The following is a 17201-nucleotide window of genomic DNA, read 5'->3' as shown; positions in this document are numbered from 1 at the left end:
TCACGTTACAAGAATGCTGTTGTCCAGCTTTAATCACGAGGGCAGGTTTACTTAACATTTGCCACAAAGATAACAAACCCGTCACAGCAGATGATCTGCAGGGCCAGAGCCGCTAGCGCTGCCGTTAGCCTCCTGACCACATGTGGGCTAACCTGCCCCCAAATGACCGGTTCCATCTGAACTGATGCTATGTTGAGAAAGTGGGGTTTTTTTTGCAGGATAAATCCTGCAGCAGTAAAGAGTCATACTGTATGTACTCAGAGCTGCATACCGCGCTCACATTCTTAATGTTTCCTCCCTGGAGCCGCGGCCCCCTCCCTCCACATGCTGCTGTGGACAGTGGTCAAAAACGCCTTATCTCAAAACGTGAAAAACAGAAATGAAGTCCCACATCTGGACGCATGCAGACGACGGACGAGCCGGTATCAGTTTGTAGAACCGTTCATCATTTCTGCAAAATGTACGATCTGCAACCCAAAAAGACAGGGGTCCATCCTACGGCCCTGCATAGCAACCTGCATAGCAACCTGACAGACCACAGCATGGATCCAGTAAAGCTCACACTGGTGATGTGGACCAATCACAACGTGGCAGGAAAAGAGCCGATGTTTGTTTGTTTCTGTTTGTTCATTCGTTCATCTTCTAATCCATTGATTATCCCAGCGGACCAACGGGTGAGAGGTGGGGGACACTCCAGGCACAACGCCGGTGCACTGCAGAGCACCCAATGTTCAATGTTCAAATGTGACTAAAAGGTCAGAAAATCAACGAGATGCACGTTAGCTTGTGTTAGCCGGTTAGAGTCATTCGTGGTTTTTACAATGTGCAGAAAAAACTGAACATAAAACAAAGGAAACCTCATTAAAAACTAAATGATAATATTAAATGTTCTAAACCACCGTCTGCAGAGGACGAGTCTGACTGAGACCAGTCCCGGTGCCCCCCACACTGGTCTGTCGACAGTTTGGTCCTTTCCTGGATTTAGTTTGTAGGATAAAGCAAACTTTTTCAGACAGTTTGAGCTCCCTTTATGTTAATATGTTAACCTTCTTTAAATCCAATATATCTATCTATCTATCTATCTATCTATCTATCTATCTAGATAAAGGAATGTGGTAAATGGTTTCAAACTGTCTGACAGTCTATGATGTTTGACTGTAAATTAAAATATTTCTGCCTTTAACTGTTTTGTGATGTCTTTTTCTTTTCCATTACTAACTGTTCTAGGATTACTATTCTACTTAAACGTCAGGAGAATTAATCGTAAGGAACAATCCTTTGGAAAAACCTGGAGCCAAACAACGGGTCGAGGCTGTGGGTGGAACTATATACCAGATTTATCTGTGAGGGACGGGAGGAAGACGTCCAGCTCTATACTGTAACAGCCTCACATTCTTGTTAGGCAGTGACCTTACAAAGTAAATACTCCAGACTGGGTCACACAGACTTAACGGACTTCACTGGTTATGCAACTCTGTCAAGACTGCAGGACCATGAGAATCCTGATTTTTTTTCTTTTTCATTTGAGAGAAGAAACAGATTTGCTTCTCCTCATTTTCCATTAAATCATGTCTGACAAAACTTTTCATGCTATATCCTTTCCAAAAACACAGATTTGATTTAGGTGCTGCCTTCATTAGCTTTAAATCCATGCTTTTCAGTTCCCTTCAAGCACAACAAGCAGAACTGACGGTGCAGGAGGAAGATAATTTGAGTGACTTTTGCTTCTTTAAAATTTCAGCACAAAAAATCAACAGATTTCACAGCCAGTAAAAGTTTGGGGTTCATTTGCTCTGTAAGAACGTTAACATATGGAACCAATCAGAGGGTGAGCCAAAGGTTTCATATGCTAACGTTCTTTGACGTAGGCAGTGAGTTTGTGTTCTCTCAGACAAGCCCTGAGTGGAATGTCCTCCAACTATAATGATGGTTGTGATTTTATCCCCAGCTTCCATGTGTGACAAACATCCAGCCCTCAGTAAGACGACGGTTCAAGGTGGACCTGCAGCTGTTTGTGGCAGGTTTGAATCTATCAGGCGCTTGTGAAGCGTGATACGTCAGTCAGGTGAAGCAACACCATCAACGCAGCTCTGGAGGGATCCGGGGCCCTCAGGAGGACACGTCTCCCCAGACAGGGTGCAGCGCATTGCCCCGACACGCTGGAGCAGGGGCCGTCCTGCCCACCGCCTGCAGCTCTGGAAGCGGAGGAGGGCTGCTGGTGCAGGCAGAACCCACCTCAGGTACCTGCACTGAAGACACGGTTCTGACCCGTAACATCTACAAACTCAGTCCATTTCTAACCACCAGCCACCAATCAGCACGTCTGTGTCTGGGATGACATCATCAACTTTATATCCCATAATCCTGAGCTGATGCTGCTGAGCTGCAGCAGAACACAACTGACTGGGGGGGGGGCAGGAGGAATAATTGGAGGCAGATTCTTTAATATTAAACTTTTTTTTTAAACAAATGATTTTTTTCACAAATGCATTCACCAAACACAGGTTGGATGCAAATAAACGTGGCTGCAGCCCCTGTTGGTATCGGGTCAATGACAGACATTAAATGAAGACTCCTACTAACGAATGCAGGAGTCCATCAGCTCCATGAGGTCTAATAACGATTATTAGAGGGTTGGTGAGGCTGGATGTAGTCCTTTTGTGTTTGCTGTGCTTTTTTGTAGTCAAAAGTAATGGATTACTAGTACACAACTTCAATATTACTGTGTGTACACCTGTGTTGGAAACTATTAAACAGTTCAGTTTGATATTGAAAATTTGAAAACAATAAATTATTAAAAGCGCCAAAAGATTAAATGAAAAGAAATCCATTAATAACAAAAGACGTTTGCGACTTTCAAATTCTAATAATTAAGTTATTACAAGTTATTAGGAAATGATTTTCTTCACAAAAGTCAAATGTGATGGACAGATAGAACCCTGAAACCTCACGTCTCTCTCACCAAATGATGCTTCACAAAAACGACTGGACATCAGTCCGTCTTGTGGATTACATTTTGCTAAATCCTGATTCTCTGTTATTTTTAGGCTAATAATATAAAGTGAGGAAAGCCAATAATTTGGAACATGTGTAATCTACAGCATACAGTTTGTCTAGTCTGTTAATTTATTGTGGAGGAGGACAAACAGCAGAAGAGAATGAGTCAGTCCATGGAGGGAAAACACAGGAAGTAAGGAGGACATTTAGCAAACAAGACATTCTGCGAGTAATAGTTCATGGCCCCCTGGGACCATGTCACATGAATGAACAGACTGCTGCAGATCTTAAATTTGTTCCAAGACCTATTAAAGTAGTCTGTTAACTCCCACTAATGTGTTCAGATGGCGCGGCGCCGGGGGGAACAACCAGCGCTAACGGTCCTGCAGAGCGGCAGCGACAGCCAACGGGCCTGATGGTGAACAGCGTTCACGTCACGCAAAACCTGTTTCAGGTCAGCAAACAAACACAGTCATCAGTTACCTGCAGCATCCCGCGCTGGAATGCACACAGGAAGTCGCTGCTGGTGTGGTGCATTCACTGTAATCCAACCATGTGTCGTAGATCATAACTGAGTCCTTCAGTCACTACTGGAGTCAAGGGATTATCTCCCAGACCCAGACGTGATTTAAAGCTTCCTGTCTCAGTTCACCTCACAGCATCATCCAAACGGATGAACAACTATTACAACACTGTTAGCATGATGCTAAAAGACAACAAATTGCCCCCCCCCCCCATGAGCAGTCTGATGGTAATAAAGCCGTTACTGAGTGGAAAGAGATGAAGACGAAGAGGAGGAGAGAGAGGACAGGGAAAGACCAGAGTAGAGAGAGTGGAGAACACTGGTCAGTTCACAGCAGACCAGGACAGGACAAGAAAATACCTGTAATAGGCTGAAGGGAGGACCCCCCCACCCCCCAAAGGTGTTTAAACCCCCATGTGGTGACCCCCAGGGGGAAATCCTCTCATTTTGAAAACAAATTTCAGATCCTGGATTATGTTCTGCAATACTCCACAAAGTAATGTGAAGTCCAACCCTACTGGGTTGTTCTCTGTACAGTCTGTCTGCATTATGTCCATGGACACTACACAGAAAATAGAGTATGTTTTGTGGTGACAGCTGTTTATTTAAATAAATCCACGATGCTCTCAGTAGCTCTTGTTCAACTGAGTCCTTCTGGCAGATGACCTGTGATTGGTTGGATGCTTGATTGACAGGTAGTGGGTGGAGTTAAAAAGCATGACAGCGTGAGGTTTTCAAGTCAGCTTATTCAAATATACATAGGTGGGGAGATAACTGATACACATATATACACATGTGTATATATATACTGTATATACACATATGTATACATACACGTGTATATATATATATAATATAATCATTGCCAAAAATACATTACATCCAACCTCACTTCCATTATTCAATAATTGCTGATAAAAATACCAAAAGAAAACTGCTGTATCTACACACCTTGACACAGCACAAGCAGTCTACACCATTAAATAAAATACAAAGATGGAGCAGCAGAGGACGAGGGAGAAGAAAACACCCAAATCAAGCTCCATGCTGTGGTCACACTTGATTTTATGGTACAGAACCAGGGTGAATCAATCAATGGAATATCAAACCATCCATTAAAGGTCACTGTATCTCAGCCTGCCATTCTCTGGCGCTGCATAAACCGTGGGTTAAGATCTTTTTAAAATAGCACATTTGAAATGTTCAGTTATGTAACCTACAGTGGCTACAAGAACCCTCTTTCACACGGCCGGTTCCAGGAGGATCTATGACGCCTTCAGTCCGCCCTGCTGTTCCCTATGAACACTATGGAGGGGTACTGGAGGTCTGTGTTGTACCGGCTTGGGGTTTCAAATAGTCATTATCTAATAGAAAAAAATAACTAGAATGCTTCAGCCAAAATACCACTGTCTACAGATTAACATAAGTAAAAAGGAACCCGTGACAACGAGGAAGAAGTTGTCAGTTTTATAATTACATTTTTTTGTGCTGAAAAGCAAACGCTCAAACCACAGACAACGAGAAGAGATCAGCACGGTTTTATGGTCTGAACTGTGTGTTTGTGATGACATGCTAACCTGAACAGGTTCTACTCAGGGTGTCAGCTCTAACATGGGATGAAAGTTGTTCCCCTTGTTTCTCCATGTGTCTGATGGTAACGCAGTCCTCCTGCCAGAGGGTGGCGGTAATAAACCTACACGCTGTCCGCCATCACTGAAGAGAAGATGCACCATAAAGCACGACGAGCAGAGGCATGAAGCATGAGCAGAACCATGAAGCAGAACCATGAAGCATGAGCAGAACCATGAACCAGAACCATGAAGTATGAGCAGAACCATGAAACATGAGCAGAACCATGAACCAGAACCATGAAGCATGAGCAGAACCATGAAGCAGAACCATGAACCAGAACCATGAAGCATGAGCAGAACCATGAAACATGAGCAGAACCATGAATCAGAACAATGAAGCATGAGCAGAACCATGAGCAGAACCATGAAGCATGAGCAGAACCATGAAGCATGAGCAGAACCATGCTAGCTGTAACAACGTCTGTCAGTCAGTCATCTTCAGATCACCACCGCTGTATCCGTCGCAGGGGGTCACGGGGAGCCGGAGCCTATCTCGGCGGCATAGGGCGTGAGGGGGACACTCCGGGCACGACGCCAGTGCACCGCGGAGCCACACACAAACACACACACCCACGCACACACACACTCACTCCTATGGGCAATTTGGAACGGCCAATCAACCTGAAGCGCATGTTTCTGGAGGGGGGAGGAAGCCGGAGAACCCGGAGAGAACCCCCCAGACACGGGGAGAGCATGAGAACTCCGCACAGAGCGGGACACGAACCCGGGTCCGCCGTGTTGTGAGGCGGCAGCGCTAACCACTGCGCCACCGAACCGCCCTGTAACAACGTCTGGTGTCCTTTGACTAAACGGAAACAGAAAACAAGGCGGTACCGATGACAGATCACCACGACTACACAAAAATCACCCGGCGATGAAGCACCGAGCAGAAAAGGGTCCATCGGTAGTTCAACAGTCAGGTTAACAGGTTAATCAGCAGATAAAGTCAGTTTGGTGTCAGACATAATGATCTAACTCTAATTCACCTGGTTATTTCCCCAATGTGAGCACTGAGCCATGGGGGAGAGAGGAACACCTGGACGGCGACCTATCATCCAGTGCAACTTAAATATGTTTGTTTCTTCGTTCTGCATTGTTTGGCTGGGTCACAGAGCACAGATAGCACTACTTGAACAGTTCTAACAGTTCTGCAAAGCTCCAGTTCCAGCACTGCGACTGATTTGTGTGTCTACAAACACGACATCTACCCTTCAGAGCAAACATAAAGACCCGGCTGAGACGTACCGATGGAGGCCACAGCTCCAAGGAAAATGTCAGAAGAACATTCGGAGAATTCTTGTCTGCTCCAGGAGGCGAGTGAAGCTGGCTGCGTCCCAAATCGACCAGCATCTGAGCGCCATGTGTGGACCGCAGCTCTCGTTCTCCGCCTTTCTAGTCCAGTTGTTTGGCTTTACGACACATGAACACACACATCTGCCAGAGACACTGGTGAGTCTGAGCCATTGTCATTAAACAAGAACATGGCTGCTTCTAGCACCAAACAAGACCCCCAACCATGACCCCCAACAAGACCCCCAACCATGACCCCAACAAGACCCCAACAAGACCCCCAACCATGTCTGTGATGGTTCTCTGTAAAAAAAAGTCCTGTGTAAAAACGACAATGATTTGTTGGTTGTGGAGGGGGTGTTGGTGCGGGGCGAGGGCCCATCTCGCTGCTCCAGGGGCCGCTTTGACAAAAGTGAGGGTCGTTTTAAGAGAACATGGCAGGAGTTTAGCATTCAGCTGCGTTCATGACACAACAGTTAGCCAATGAGATAACTTCACTTTCCTTTGTTTTTCTTTCTCATTTCAACAATACTATAATGGTTTTCATATGCACTGAAATTCAGACATTTGATCACGCTCGTTTTTTTATTTTATAGTCAAATCAACACTGAATGTAAGCGCACGAGCACACAAAGAGGAAAACTATTCTTTTTTTATGGGAGCATGTGTTTTCTAGAAGTAGTCCTGGCTGGTCTTTATGAAGCCCATTCCATCAAACTGGCTGCACACACACACGCACACACACACACACACACACACACACACACACACACACACACACACACACACACACACACACACACACACACACACACACACACACACACACACACACACACACACACGTCTGAAGCGTCTGATATCGGCTCATCAATGACAGTAAAATAACGTTCACATTTAAAAGAACCACAATTTAGTGTCAACTTTCAAGAACTAATTCAGGAGAAACGTGAACTGGTGTTTCTTTGAATTCACCAGCTGCTCCGTGTTGGACGAACACGCCATCGGAGTCCCTTTCAGCCACTACCTTGGAAACCAATTGCCCTGTGCAAATGAGCAAAGCTCATGGGGATTTCTGGCTTTGCATTCCATCAAGCTGCAGAGAGAGCGCCTCACAAAGCCTGACTGCAGCAAATTCCACACAATGGAACTCCAACCTTCCCTCCCTGACTCACCAACACTGTCACTCATTCAGATGTGTCCAGTGAATGAGAGGTCAGTGGACTGATGCCAGAGGAGATGGTGAGGCCAGCCAGACTTCATTCCCATGTGTTCTGAGGAATCTCACCAGACAGACGAAGTACAGCTGTGATGCACAGAAAAAACACAGACACCCATGTCTGGTGGTGCCCACATGGTCATAGTCTTTAGCAGTGTACAAACTAATGTGTCCTCAGCAGTATTGATCTCCACTATGAAACAAGTGGAAGTCAAAACGGTAAAAAGCGTAAAGCATCATACACAAAAACAAGCAGTGCGGTATCTGATGTAGTATTTAATCGCCAAAAAGGCTCAAATTCAACATTTTATCAATGTTTCCCACGCAAACTATTCACAGTATGCATAATCTCTGTACATGGTCCCAATCATCTGTATAGAGAACAGCTGGATGATATAAATGTAATATTTCAATATCTATAAGCAAGTTATTTCCCATAGTGTGGCGTCTGACTGGCACTTGTCAGTGACATCATCTCATTGCTGCCGTTGTGCTGTGGAATAGAATTAAATGACACTGAAGTTCTGAACTCTTGACCTCCTGACCAGAACATCAGAAGCAGAAGCATCCACCAACAGTTTACTACACTGGGATGGGGGGGGATCAGGGACAGGATTTGAACGTGACAGTGCCAATAAAAGGCTGTTCTGTTCTTAGGTTGTAGATTTAGATTTTAGTGGTGAGAACATAATCAATAAATTGACCAATCAAATAGAAATGAACAAATAAAGTTCAACTGGGGTGAATTACTACTGCTGAGATTCAACACAATACAAAGCATGAGTAGTATAGTACACACTATGTCTGGTACGTATTCCCTCACTGATCAAGGTAACCGGATATGATTCTACATACTGATACACGCTAAGCTACATGTTGTTTCTCAGGTATCTGTTCTTTACTGTTTGAGATACGTGTTTAAGGCTGTCTGTCTTAGCTGACATCATGTCAGAACGGAAGAGACAAATGTGTTTTTAGAGAATCAAAACAGTATCAGCAAACTTTGCATTGAGGAATTCAAGTATATTTATATTTTCTTGCATTGATAAAACAGCTAAGATCCCTAAATGGGAAACCCAGAGCTGCTGACACATGAAATAGAGATTTGACACCGACAAGCCTGAAGAATATGTACCGTAAGATTCGTCACGTTCAGGTGTGTTGTTAAGGTAATAACAGTAAAGGAAAAAGTACCTCTTATCTGATGTTAGCATGAATCAACTGTAGAAAATCTCTACAATGATATGCAGTAGTGACAGTGCAGGGAGGAAATATAACTCACTGTTATGCCTCAAACAGAAAGTCCTTGGAGAAAACAGCTGAAAAATGAATGTGGGTCTGAAAGAACAAAACAATCTCAGGAAAAAAGTTTCCTGGTCTAAGTGTCATGAAGAAAAGCTGTTGGCATGAAGCCCATGTGAAGTAGTGCTTCTGAGCCCAGACTTTCCCTTCTCCACGAGGCCCAGAGGAAACAAAGACCTGGTAGACTTTAACAAGTGCTCTCCGCTGTCATTATATCAGCTTGTCTCAACAGAAAACAGCCCCGCAGATTTCAAGAAGACAGACACACAACTATTTTCAGCTCTACAAGCGGTCTTGTCTACATTGCTTTCTAGGTCTCTACAGTCTCGGCAAGTAATGTATTAGCAGCCAAGAAGTATGTGAGTTCATTCTAACCACTGATGTTCGTATTCTAAACAGATGCAGGTTAAAAATCTATGAAGGAATTTGTGGATCAATTTCTTTTTGGCTATCAATGAAGGAATAAAGCTGCTGTCTACAAATAAAAAACTCAGTGTGATTTGGTCGATAGGTTGGAGGTACGGGGTGATGTGCTGTTGAGTTACCTCTATGCTGTGATGCACCAACACAAAACAGACTGCTGTGATTGGTCCAGAGTTCACACATGATACACACATGACACATGTTGTGCTAAGCATGTATTGATATATGGTACCAGTGGGTGGGCACGGGCCTGCTGGACCCCCACACAACGTTAGACCTAATTAATGGCAGTCATCTCTGAAACCCACACCAAGACAACCCACAGATTAACACACGTGTCAAACTCCAGGCCCGCGGGCCCAATGTGGCCCGCCACATCACTTTATGTGGCCCGCGACAGCATAAAAGGTCAGAGTGTCTAAAAATAAATAGTTCAATTGTGAACCAAAACTACATTTCCCACAATACAGCAGTTCAGCCCATTTTAACTTTAACAAAACCACTTTGAACAAAGTTAATGTCCTAACTTGTGTTTGATGTTATTTTTCTTTTTATAACCTGACAGATTAAAAGGATTTATGTTAGAACAGAGAAACAAATAGATTTTCTATGTGCAACTGTAATGTTTGTAACTTGAATAAGTAATAAATTCAGTTATTAAACATAGTTAAAGTAAGGATAGCCGCTATGCTAATGTGGTCCTCAGTGACAATTAATTTGACACCCCTGGATTAACACAACTACAAATGCATTTTTTATTTGGGATGAACTGCCCATTAACAGAGCTTGGTTTGTCACTCCAGGAAGGTTCTGGGTTCAGATCCACCTAGGACTTTCTAGGAAGTCAGTGTGCAGTTTCTATCTCCTCCTCCTGTGTCTCTGAGGGTCACCCAGGTTCTCTGGTCTCCTCCCACCACCAAAAATATCCAGTAGAGATAAATTAGTACGTCGAAACAGGTTGTAGATATGAAGTGTGAACACCTGTTTGTCCTTCTATGTGGACCCGCGATGGACTGAAACCTGTCCCTGCTTCTCGCCCAATGTCTTCTGAGATAAGTGTCCACAGGAGAGAGACGGATGGATGCCGAGCTAATGCAAAGTCTTCTGGCCCTCGTTTGCTTCATTATCACAAATAAGCTAAATAACAGAGAGAAACGTTTAAATTAGAACTTGCGCACTCCTTTAAACTATTAGACTTGTTTTCAGTCCTCTTTATTACAAGGCGTAATTTAATCAGCCACAAACTACAGGGACACAGCACCATCCTTCCTCTGCTCAGTGTCCGGTGAGCTCTGTGAACAGCCCCTGGAAATGACCGGTGATTTGCTGAACGTTTAATACGACACAATGAGGGGAGGAACTTCATTCATGTCCTGACATGACAGCTAAACAAGCGACAAGTGGCTGCGGCTTCAAAGCTCACCGGCATGAAAGCTTGTGGGAAACCACAGCCAGCCGTCCCGCTCGGATCGGCCCTCCGACAGATTTAGACACATCCTACAGAAGCCCTAAACAATCCTTTCATTGCTGAGCTGAGCAGAGGACTTTCATCTCTGCCTTTGAGGGTATCTGCTGCACCATGGGCTGACCCCTCATGGCGGAGAACTGGGCTGAATATGATGTGGTGGCGCTGGAGAGCTGACTCACTCCTTTGTCCCTCTGTTTACAGGCTGAATGGAGCTATTTATAGGCCAATGCATTATGGACTGAAATGCAAAACAAGATTGCGGTGGCCAATTAAAGACAAATGCTGCCACATATTTGTGAGTGGAAAGATCTGCTCTCCGTGGCCAGTGGCATCAAAAAGGCAATTGTTCACAACTGCTTGTCAAGGAAGAATGTCTTTCCTTTCATCTCAGAGGCAAACATGGAGTTTAACCTGTGAAGCCCAACCTGTCCTGGAACAACAAGGGCTTTCTGATGGCAAAGGAGAAACTGCCCCATTCTATTGTGTGTTTGTCACAATGTGGTGTCAAATCTGTGGTAAAAGACAAGCCTCAAGTTTCATGCTGGCCTTGAAAGAGGAGCTCCCCTGAAATCTAAGTACGCATTTACCCAAAATATGATAACACAACCAATGAAACCTGCAACTGAAGAAATATATTGGAAATGCAGCATAATGTTGTTTCTTTAGTCTGGTCCCTCCTGCACACCTCACTAGAAGAGTCTAAACCTCACATTATTCTATGTCCATCTGGTGTCCAAGCGTTTACAGAAAGTACACTTTAAGTACACTTGAAGTTTACTTACTTTACACTTAAAACACTTACTCATTCAATACAAACACCTAATGTTTCAACCCCCAAATGACATCCTGATAGCAGGAATTTATGATTAGATGTTATTAAAAGACTTCAGTGGTAGTCCAAAGGTTTTATCGGTTAAGCCAGCCTTGTAGACTCAACGCAATCTAGAAAAGACAGAATGTCCCGTGGTGGGGGCAAAATGATGCTCTGGTGCTGCTTTACTGTCTGGTCCACTGGAACCCTGCAGCTTGAAGCAGAACGCTAGATTCATTCAAGGGTCAGGAAACCCTAAATGTCTCACTATCTGTGAGGAAGATGACCTCTAGGCATCACTGGACGTTATCAAAGGTCAGTGATCTCCAAAGAGACCTCAAAGTCAACCAAGACTTGGTTTCAGGAGAAGTCCTGGACCAATCTAGATGCTCAATCACACAAAAAATCTCTGACGGGTTTTGGAGAGGGTGACTGCAGCAAATAATTCAGGAATATTCCAGAATTGAAGGCATCTGTCCGCATTGAGAAGACTAAGTCTCCCACGAAATACTGTCGGGATCAGGAGTCTGGATCTTCACCGTGCTCGAAGGACAAAGCGGTTAAAGTGCCTCTAAAACGTCCTGGAGAAGCGTTTGACTAGGGGCTGGGATCACGTTGACACGGCGGCGGTCGGTGAAGTAGAGTTTTCCATAAACTTTTGGACAGCACTGCAGTACTGGAGCACCACTGTCTGTGGTGGGCTGTGGACTCCGGGTCTACCACTACCTGTGAGAACCGAGCCGGAGAACTGATCCCCATCCTCGTCTTCCTGCAGGGACTCCTTGAGGCTGACTTGACCAGCTGTGACCCTAAGACCTCCTTCCATGACCTCCGGGGCCAACAGCTGAACTCACCGGCAGGTGTCACGACGCGGGGAAACCGTCCCAGGAACCGGTGTGAAGTCAGCCGGAGCCCCCGCGGGGACACGGGACTGCGGTACAGTGGGAAGAAACGAGCCACAGAGCAGCCTGAACCGGGTCCCGGCTCCGGGTCCCGGCTCCGGGGGGACGGAGCTACTCACAGAATGGTGGTCTGAGCCGACACCGCCGGGACGGTCTCCAGGCTGAGGTGCATACACCTCACCGTGGTCCGGAAGCACAGGCAGCGGCTCGGGCACGACCACACCGGCCGGGGTCCGCTGGCCAGGAGCAGCACAGCCCAGACGAGACACGGACAGACGAGCTGGACGGCCCGCAGCGCCATGGTGCAGACCGGGGACTGGACCCGACTGGACCGGGGACTGGACCCGACTGGACCGGGGACTGGACCGGGGACTGGACCCGACAGGACCGGGGACTGGACCCGACAGGACCGGAGACGACCGGGGAGGACCGGAGCGGAGCGGGAGCTGCTCCACACCGAGCTAACGGCTAGTTAGCGGGAGAGAGAGGGGGGGGGGCAGGGTGGGGGAGAGGGAGGGGGGAGGGGGAGGGGGAGGGGGGAGAGAGGGGGGGTGGAGGGGGGGTTTGCAAAAACACTTTAATCACCTTCAAATATTTCACAGTTTTACATCAGATGAAAGTACTACAGTACTACAGTACTACAGTACTACAGTACTACAGTACTACAGTACCTCAGAAGATTTTAAAAAAACCTTCAATCACATTTAACATTTAGAACATCTAGAACATTTAGAACATTTAGAACATCTAGAACATTTAGAACATCTAGAACATTTAGAACATCTAGAACATCTAGAACATTTAGAACATTTTACAATTGTTCATTAGATGACATTTCACAAACACTAAACACTCAGAAACAAAAGGAAACACGATTTAAAATCAGTTCATTATATCAGAAGTGAGGAGGTCATCAACTAAAGTACAGGAGACGTTATAACACCAGATGTTCCTGAAGTCATTCAGGGGGGGGGGGAGGGAGAGAGAGAGAGAGAGAGAGAGAGACACAGACACACACAGAGAGAGAGAATCCAAAGAGATTCAGGTAAAGATAATTTATAATTTTCAATAAAACTCTTTCCTGAACTAAGGAACATCAAACCTTTAACATCAAACTAAAGACAAAATGAAGAACAATAATAATCCTCTTTTCTACTTCCTTCTTCTGTTTTTCAGACCCTGATGACCAAGAGAAGGAGAGAGGTTTGATTTGGGTTTTTTAGATTCCCCCCCAAAAGGAATCAAACCTCAAAAACCAGCCGAGGGGTTTCAGCACCACTCTGTTCCCTAACAAATGAAAGTTCTAACATTTGAACATTTATCAAATCAAACAGCCCCCGTCTCCACGTCCCCTGATCCATTCACATCCATCTCATTGAGAACAAGGGAGAGGAGTGTCCCCCACCAGCTGTGGTCACGTGATACCGTACAGGCATGCTATTAGGGTTAGAGGTTAGAGGTTAGGGTTAGAGGTTAGAGGTTAGGGTTAGGGGTCAGAGGTTAGGGTTAGGGTTAGGGGTTAGGGTTAGGGTTAGGGTTAGGGGTTAGGGTTAGGGTTAGGGGTTAGGGGTTAGGGCTAGGGGTTAGGGGTTAGGGTTTGGGGTTAGAGTTAGGGGTTAGGGTTAGGGGTTAGGGTTAGGGGTTAGGGTTAGGGTTAGGGTTTGGGGTTAGGGTTAGGGGTTAGGGTTAGGGGTTAGGGTTAGGGGTTAGGGGTTAGGGTTAGGGTTAGGGGTTAGGGTTAGGGGTTAGGGTTTGGGGTTAGAGTTAGGGGTTAGGGTTAGGGGTTAGGGTTAGGGGTTAGGGTTAGGGTTAGGGTTTGGGGTTAGGGTTAGGGGTTAGGGTTAGGGTTAGGGTTAGGGTTAGGGGTTAGGGTTAGGGTTAGGGGTTAGGGGTTAGGGCTAGGGGTTAGGGGTTAGGGTTTGGGGTTAGAGTTAGGGGTTAGGGTTAGGGGTTAGGGTTAGGGGTTAGGGTTAGGGTTAGGGTTTGGGGTTAGGGTTAGGGGTTAGGGTTAGGGGTTAGGGTTAGGGGTTAGGGGTTAGGGTTAGGGTTAGGGGTTAGGGTTAGGGGTTAGGGTTTGGGGTTAGGGTTAGGGTTAGGGTTAGGGGTTAGGGTTAGGGGTTAGGGTTAGGGGTTAGGGGTTAGGGTTAGGGTTAGGGGTTAGGGTTAGGGGTTAGGGTTTGGGGTTAGGGGTCAGAGGTTAGGGGTTAGGGTTAGGGTTTGGTTGATTTGAATGAGACTGAATCACGCAGGTGAGTCTGGTCAGGTGACAGCCCATAATCAGTCTGGGGGGGTTCACAAACGTTTACATTACAGTGAATAATAAGATAATAGTTTGTCCCTATATCACACGATTTGTTGTTCGCGTGTTGTTCCTGTAACGCGGTAACCGTGAGTAACGAGGGATCCCTGTATGTACTTAGGCTCATTACACAGATCCGCGTTCCCCCACCGTGCTGCTAAATTAAAAATTGCACAAACCTAAACTGTTTCCTCTTTGCAGACTGCAGCCCCCTGTGAACAAAGGACTCTTACGTGTTACTGTATTATCTCACACATTCTGAAAATCGTTGGGTTAAACGTGACTCGACTGTCGTCTGCCTCCAGGTGGAGGTGATGTGTGCACAGAAAAGATGTGTCCAGAGGAAACATGCATACATTAATTTCAGAGACTATTTTTTTGTTCACATTCACAATACTTTATATGTTTTCACTGTTCCTAGTGTCAAACTGTGGGTCTCTGTATCGTGTTTTATTATTACTATGTGGAAATATTGTATTGAGGACAAGAGTTTGATGCCAATAACCGACCACAGGGTGAGGGACTAGATGAGTTATTAGTCACACAACTGATGTACTGACAGCGTAATGTACAGTAATTAAAACTGTAATGACAAGTGTTTGTGTTAGTAATTATGAATCAATGAGTGATTACTTATTGGCAATATGTTTAAATGTTGGATTAGAAAACGCATGAAATTTTCAAACCTTACAGGTAAACACATTCATTCATTCATCTTCCTACCCGCTCAATCCGCTAACGCAGGTCGTGGGGTAGCCAGTGCCTATCCTGGCAGTCTCAGGGCGTGAGGCGGGGGACACTCCGGGCACGACGCCAGTGTACCGCAGAGCCACACAGAAACAAACAAGCATTCACACACACACTCACCCCTATGGTCAATTTGGGACCGGCCAATCAACCTGAAGCGCATGCTTTTGGAGGGGGGAGGAAGCCGGAGAACCCGGAGAGAACCCACGCAGACACGGGGAGAGCATGAGAACTCCGCACAGAGCGGGACTCGAACCCGGGTCCGCCGTGTTGTGAGGCAGCAGCGCTAACCACTGCGCCACCGTGCCGTCGTTCAGATCACACCAGTACACAGTTATTTAAAGAATTAGGAACGTTTCCAGTACTAAATAAATAACCGATCATATTTAAGAGTCGATTGGCAATTATCTCTATTCAGTCTGAACCACTACTTTAAAAACAATCTGTCAAACTCTTGTTGTTCCTCATGCTAATGAGCTAATGCTTCAGACTTCTGTCAATAATGAGTCAGGGTCAGGGTAAGGGTAAGGGTTAGGGTCAGGGTCAGGGTCAGGGTTAGGGTCAGGGTCAGGGTCAGGGTAAGGGTTAGGATCAGGGTTAGAGTTAGGGTCAGGGTTAGGGTTAGAGTTAAGGTTAGGGTCAGGGTCAGGGTAAGGGCTAGGTTCAGGGTTAGGGTTAGGGTTAGGGTCAGGGTCAGGGTAAGGGTCAGGGTTAGGGTCAGGGTCAGGGTAAGGGTTAGAGTTAGGGTCAGGGTCAGGGTTAGGGTTAGGGTGAGGGTCAGGGTAAGGGTAAGGGTTAGGGTCAGGGTTAGGGTTAAGGTCAGAGTAAGGGTTAGGGTCAGGGTAAGGGTTAGGATCAGGGTTAGAGTTAGGGTCAGGGTCATGGATAGATTCAGAGTTAGGGTTAGGGTTAGGGTTAGGGTTAGGGTCAGGATCAGGGTAAGGGCAAGGATCAGGGTTAGGGTTAGGGTTAGGGTCAGGGTCAGGGTTAGGGTTAGGGTGAGGGTCAGGGTAAGGGTTAGGATCAGGGTTAGAGTTAGGGTCAGGGTTAGGGTTAGGGTTAGGGTCAGGGTCAGGGTAAGGGTTAGGGTCAGGGTTAGGGTTAAGGTCAGAGTAAGGGTTAGGGTCAGGGTAAGGGTTAGGGTCAGGGTTAGAGTTAGGGTCAGGGTCATGGATAGATTCAGAGTTAGGGTAAGGGTTAGGATCAGGGTTAGAGTTAGGGTCAGGGTCAGGGTAAGGGTCAGGGTCAGGGTCAGGGTTAGGGTCAGGGTCAGGGTAAGGGTTAGAGTTAGGGTCAGGGTTAGGGTGAGGGTCAGGGTTAGGGTTAGGATCAGGGTTAGAGTTAGGGTCAGGGTTAGGGTTAGGGTCAGGGTAAGGGTTAGGGTCAGGGTTAGAGTTAGGGTCAGGGTTAGGATCAGAGGCTTATTGTACTCCACTGCTCCATGGCTCTTGGTTAATAGTTATGATTTGCTGACATCTGCTGTTTAATATAGAAACAATATGATGCCTGATAATGCATAGAGCTATGGCAGTCACAGTAAAGTTGTGTACCAGTGAGACAAACGTTGCTTTAGGTGTTCTTTATTCAGT

The 17201-nt window shown here is 45.9% G+C and overlaps 1 protein-coding gene across 2 annotated transcripts in view; it reads right to left on the bottom strand.

The window, feature by feature from the left end:
* The window catches only part of LOC137611449 (peroxidasin), a 51892-nt gene extending 38852 nt beyond the window's left edge, over positions 1–13040 (bottom strand). For both annotated transcript variants that reach the window (XR_011038633.1, XM_068339664.1), the window contains exon 1: positions 12686–13040. Coding sequence is in view for 1 of the 2 variants with exons in the window: in XM_068339664.1 (XP_068195765.1) it covers positions 12686–12867 (182 nt within the window). In the remaining variant the exon portion in view is untranslated. The remainder of the gene's footprint in view (positions 1–12685) is intronic.
* Positions 13041–17201: the final 4161 nt, after the last annotated feature.

The sequence above is a fragment of the Antennarius striatus genome, chromosome 17 (assembly GCF_040054535.1).
Source record: "Antennarius striatus isolate MH-2024 chromosome 17, ASM4005453v1, whole genome shotgun sequence".
NCBI lineage: Eukaryota > Metazoa > Chordata > Actinopteri > Lophiiformes > Antennariidae > Antennarius > Antennarius striatus.
Note: the sequence above shows the minus strand (reverse complement) of the source record. Positions and strands in the feature narration are given on the sequence as shown.